Below are 5,941 nucleotides of genomic sequence, written 5' to 3' on the forward strand. Positions count from 1 at the left end.
GCAGAACTGCTGAAGCTGACAGGAAAAATCTGAAACCAGCATGATCAAGTATTCCGAAAGGCCTGGAGTAAATTTATACGATACCTGAAAGATTATTATAAGCAATTAACATCACTAGCAGCATTATCTGAAGACTTGTAATGAGAAATTTTCTATCTATATTTATTTGAATTTTGAGCTATTTTCTAATCAGTGCAATTAGAACTGGAAAACCTACAAAATGCAATGATACAAAGGTTAATTTTGAAAACCGCGAGGGAAGGAAGTGGATAGGCTCTAAAGAGCCAAAGTGCTGATGTGTATAATGGAAAATGGAAAAACAGTGAGGCGAAATGATCCTTTTTTGTGGGGGGAGGGGGAGCGACAAGCGAGGGACTTCGCTTCACGTGGGAGCGGCGGGGGGGGGCGCGTAGGGAGATCCTCCGGAGTGACGAAAGAAAGGGGAATCCTCGCCGGCTGAGGGAGCGAAGGGGAATCCCGTGGCGAGGGAGGAGGGACGGAGCGCGCGGGCTCTCGGGCCGCCGCCGCCCCCTCAGAAGATCCCTCACTCCACTCGCGCCTGGCGCAACGAGGCTGAGGCGGCTCCGGGCGCAGCGCGCGCGCCAGAGAGAAGCGGCTCGAAGTCGCTCCCGGCGGCCGCCTCGCTCGCTCCCACCCAGCCGCTCGTCTCCTCCCCGCTTTCCCGCCCTCTCTCCGCCGGGCCGGGGGGGGGGGGAGAAAAGCGTGCTCTCTCCGCGTTTCCCTCATGGCCACGAGCCGCGCCATGCAGCCTCCCCGGGCGCTGCTCTAAGCCATGCCGCTGCCGCTGGCGCTGCTCCTCCCGGCGCTGCTGGCCGCCTTGGCGCCTCCGTGCCGAGGCTGGTCCGCTCCGGAGCCTCCGGAGCTGGCGCTGCCGCCCGTCAACGCCTCTTCTTCTTCTTCGGCGCCCTTGGCGGGCTCCTCAGGAGGGCGGGAAGCGGGCGCTGAGGGGGAAGCGCGCCCCACTGCCACGGCGGCCCCTTCGCCCCACCGCCGCCCCCCGGCGCCTCAGCCGCAGCAGCAGCCGCCGCCGCCGCCTCGCGAGGACCCTCCGTGCAACATCAGCGTGCAGCGCCAGATGCTGAGCTCGCTGCTGGTGCGCTGGAGCCCGCTGGGCTTCCAGTGCGACCTGGTGCTCTTCTCCACCAGCGGCCCCGGCGGGCGCGCCTTCTTCTCGGCCGCCTTCCACCGCGTGGGGCCGCCGCCGCTGCTCATCGAGCACGTCGGGCTGGCGGCCGGCGGCGTCCAGCAGGATCTGCGCCTGTGCGTGGGCTGCAGCTGGGCCCGGGGCAGGCGCGTGGGGCGCCTCCGCTCGGGGGTCGCCAACCCGGCGCCCGCCGCAGCCTCCTCCTCCTCCTCCGCGCTCTCCTCCTCCTCCTCCCTGCCCTCTCCGGAGCAGCAAGGCGACCGGCTGCATTTCTGCTGCCTCGATTTCAGCCTGGAAGAGTTGAAGGGGGACCCCGGCTGGAGGATGAACCGAAAGCCCATCGAGTCCACCTTGGTGGCTTGCTTCATGACGCTCGTCATCATCGTGTGGAGCGTGGCCGCCCTCATCTGGCCGGTGCCCATCATCGCCGGGTTCCTGCCCAACGGCATGGAGCAGAGGAGGAGCGCCGCTGCCGCCGCCGCTGCCTCGGGAAGCACATCTGGAGCAGCTGCAGCAGCCACCGCCAAATGATCCCCCATCCAGTACCGGATGAAACCCCGAAGAGGCCCATCGGCGATCGAAATCTTGCCGCCCTCCCAGTGGGATAACACTGAACTCAGAAAGCTGGATTTGTCATTTTCCTTCCAAGATCAAATCAATCTCGGGGGGCCCCCTAAAAGGCGTGGGGGTCCGCTCTGCCTATTTCTTAATCCAGCACTGCCTCACCCCTGTCTCCCTTTTGCTTCTTCCTCCTCGCTTCCTGGTCTAATCCGGGTCGTATCCATTGTCCTGGATGCCGCCCATCCCCTCTAGTGGGATAACACTGAACTCCGAAAGCTTGATTTGTCATTTTCCTTCGAGATCAAATCAATCTTGTTTTGATCTCTGGGCCCCTAAAAGGCGTGGGGGCCCTAGGCCGGTGCCTAACTCTGGCTATTTGGTAATCTGGCACCACTGCCACATCCCTGCCTCCTCCTCGCTTCCTGATCTAATTCGGGTCGGATCCATTGCCGTGGATAGGCCTCTGATGTGGGCACTGACCTTGCTATGCTTTTTGGGGGTAGTGTGGAAAAGGAATATAGTTTGTAGATCACTGCAAAGCCATCTTCTGTTGCTGAAGTGGAGTGCTGAAGAGAGTGGACTTGGGTGGAAATCTTGTAGCTGGGATCTTTGGGGGACCACCCCCCTCCCCTGCTCGCTTAAGGGAGTTTATAGATCTATTTCTGGTGTGCTCAAAGTCATATCTTTTTTTTTTAGAAAAATGACCAAAACCTGTGTATTGGCTTTATATATTTAAAACTTTTAAGTCAGTATTTTAGTAAAGACCACACACACACAAACCCCCGTGCACTTTGCAAGTAGCTGTGAATCAGAGTACTTATTTGTATATGAATACACTTTTGTCTCTGCAAGATTTTATTTACCAAAAGAGGGAACTTTTTTGGGGCAGGGTTGAAACTTGCTAATACAATATATATTGTTCCTGGAGAACCGGGAGTTGAAACACCCTTTTACAATGTGTGTGTTTCTTATTAGAGAATGTGTGGTTACTATTGTAATTCTGTTGGGTTCTGAATACAGATATTTTCTTTGTCGAAGCGTTTTAAGACTTTGGTCTGCTTTTCTCAGAGTGGTTGACTTCACAAATCTCAGCAAGGAAATCAGATCTAGGGGTACGAAAAAAAGGCTTAAGAAATGCTTTCACACCCACCCAATAGAAATAAACCCTCAGTTCTTCTGTAATGACAAGTCACAACATTTGAACTCACTTTAAATTCTGATTTATTTACAAGTTCATGGAGTGGCTCAAAGGATTAAACAATCCCTAGTTTCTGGCAGGGACTCACCTATCTTTTATGCTAGTATCAGTAATAATGCAGTGCAAAAAATAGCAGGGCAAATTAAATAGTGATACACATTGACCTGTGATTGACCCCAAGACACAGCCTAATACAAAATTTAATTTCAAAGTGAGTTTTGCTGCATTCTGTGAAAACTCATTGGCAGTTAACATCTTTGCTCCACCAAACGCCAACAGGGCCAGGGCTGTGAGAGACCTCTGTAGTGTCTACCCAGTGAGGACATCCTAACCCTCTTCAACAGCCAGGCGATTCAGATGCAGAGGGGCATTTGCTGGAGAAGAAGAAGAGGACTTACAAACTTGCTTTCCATTCATGCTTGTATCACCATCTATTTTAATTGTTATTTGAATATATACAGTGAGCCACCTCGAGAACTTTTTTTTTTTTTTTTGAGAAATAGAATTTAACTTTTTAAAACAGTGTTTAGTTTAAGAGGACAGTCCTTCACATACTATCCTGTCCTTGGTTTGCCCTGGTACTTTGATAGTGCCATATGCTAGTAAGGGATTGCAAGATCGATCCTAGAGTACATTCTAATAGCACAGCTATGTAAACTGCGAAAAGAAAAATAAAAAAAATCCTTCCAGTAGCACCTTAAAGACCAACTAAGTTAGTTCTTGGTATGAGCTTTCGTGTGCATGCACACTTCTTCAGATACACAGCATGCACACTTCTTCAGATGCACACAAAAGCTCATACCAAGAACTAACTTAGTTGGTCTTTAAGGTGCTACTGGAAGGAATTTTTTTATTTTGACTATGGCAGACCAACACGGCTACCTACCTGTAACTGCGAAAAGAAACTCCTGGTAGAGAACTGTTTTCCCACCTCAGAAAAGATCTTTGCTAGTAGCAGTGAAGGATGGATTCTAACCCCACTCCTACAAACATGCTTTTTTTGAATTCAGAAACAGCCAAAATTATATGGGTGCGCCTATATAAACACCTCCATATGCATTACAGCGATAATCTGATTTCTATCTGAACTGATATATGTACAACAAAGATGTACAGGTACATCAAGCTTCAACAGTTTTGTGTGACTTGACTACATATTGACGACAGCTTGACTGGGATGTTTCTTGTTGTTTAGTCGTGTCCGACTCTTCGTGACCCCATAGACCAGAGCACGCCAGGCAGTCCTGTCTTCCACTGCCTCCTGCAGTTTGGTCAAACTCATGCTGGTAGCTTCGAGAACACTGTCCAAGCATCTCATCCTCTGTTGTCCCCTTCTCCTTGTGCCCTCAATCTTTCCCAACACCAGGGTCTTTTCCAGGGAGTCTTCTCTTCTCATGAGGTGGCCAAAGTATTGGAGCCTCAGCTTCAGGATCTGTCCTTCCAGTGAGCACTCAGGGCTGATTTCCTTCAGAATGGAGAGGTTTGATCTTCTTGCCGTCCATGGGACTCTCAAGAGTCTCCTCCAGCACCATAATTCAAAAGCATCAATTCTTCAGCGATCATCCTTCTTTGTGGTCCAGCTCTCACTTCCATACATCACTACTGGGAAAACCATAGCTTTAACTATAGGTAAAGGTACCCCTGCCCGTACGGGCCAGTCGTGTCCGACTCTGGGGTTGTGCGCCCATCTCACTTAAGAGGCCGGGGGCCAGCACTGTCCGAAGACACTTCCGGGTCACGTGGCCAGCGTGACAAGCTGCATCTGGCGAGCCAGCGCAGCACACGGAAACGCTGTTTACCTTCCCGCTAGTAAGCGGTCCCTATTTATCTACTTGCACCCGGGGGTGCTTTCAAACTGCTAGGTTGGCAGGCGCTGGGACCGAGCAATGGGAGCGCACCCTGCCGCGGGGATTCGAACCGCAGACCATACGATTGGCAAGTCCTAGGCGCTGAGGTTTTACCCACAGCGCCACCCGCGTCCCTAGCTTTAACTATACAGACAACCTAATCTTCAGACTTGGCAGATCCATTAGTCTATTGATAGTAAGGGAGGCATGTGTTCTTGATTAACCACATTTTTATTATCTGTCAAGTGTTAGAGCTATTTGCATCCTTCTACCAGAACGTAAGAAAAGCAAGCAATTTGCTTTTTTCACCTTCTATAATTGAGTTGATTGATCAGCATCCAAAAATTAAAATGGTAGGGTCCCAGGAAATGGCATTTGCTTCAGACTAAATAGACAGATCTCCTGGAAGCTTCTAAATTCTGAATGCAAATTATAAACTTGTGTTGTTTTAGAGTGCGGTCCAATGAAGTAAAAATGTTGCCGTGAAACTGGACTGTGCTTTTTGAATTTCAAAGGAACAGCACTGTTTGTCACCTACTATTATCTTTCACCTTTCATGGGTAAAACTGACAGCCTGATTTGTTGCATGTTGGAACTTCCATTTAATTTGGTGAACTGCCCACATACCGTATTTTTCGCTCTATAACACGCACCAGACCATAACACACACGTAGTTTTTAGAGGAGGAAAACAAGGGGGAAAAAATATTCTAAACGAAATAGTGGATATATGATTTTTGTGGTTCATGCTGTGGCCACAGACATGTGATCTGACAGTGAGTTTGGAGTAGCCCAATGCAAAAATCCTGAGGATCCATGTGGATCCATGCTTTGTAACCACAGAGGAGGGAAGGAAGGGGAACCATGGATCCTCTGCTCACGACTGCAGCAGATCCCCACCACCACTCGTAGGCATTCGCTCCATAACACGCACAGACATTTCCCCTTACTTTCTAGGAGGAAAAAAGTGAGTGTTATGGTGCAAAAAATATGGTAAATGTGCTTAGGCTGGAGTGCTAATTACGCTTTGAAATTAAAAACAACCAAATGCCACAATACTGCTGAGTACGTATAAATCCATAGTGTCAGGTTGTATGTAAGTAAACAATGTTTTGTGGAAGTTAAGAACACAATGTGAGGCTCAAACCCATGACCCCAAAATTAAGAGTCT

General features: G+C 49.9%; 1 protein-coding gene across 1 annotated transcript; it reads left to right on the forward strand.

The window, feature by feature from the left end:
• Nucleotides 1-502: 502 nt before the first annotated feature.
• TMEM158 (transmembrane protein 158) lies at nucleotides 503-2,763 on the forward strand. Its single transcript, XM_083469086.1, has one exon. It carries the CDS (start codon nucleotides 794-796, stop codon nucleotides 1,694-1,696), a length of 903 nt encoding a protein of 300 aa, XP_083325212.1. The 5' UTR covers nucleotides 503-793; the 3' UTR covers nucleotides 1,697-2,763.
• The last annotated feature ends 3,178 nt before the right edge of the window (nucleotides 2,764-5,941 follow it).

The sequence above is a fragment of the Podarcis liolepis genome, assembly GCF_965112155.1.
Source record: "Podarcis liolepis genome assembly, chromosome: 12".
NCBI classification, from domain to species: Eukaryota; Metazoa; Chordata; class Lepidosauria; order Squamata; family Lacertidae; genus Podarcis; species Podarcis liolepis.

Bases quoted from the DNA above. Each gene is read 5' to 3' on its own strand.
- TMEM158 (XM_083469086.1), top strand. From the start codon at position 794: ATGCCGCTGCCGCTGGCGCTGCTCCTCCCGGCGCTGCTGGCCGCCTTG.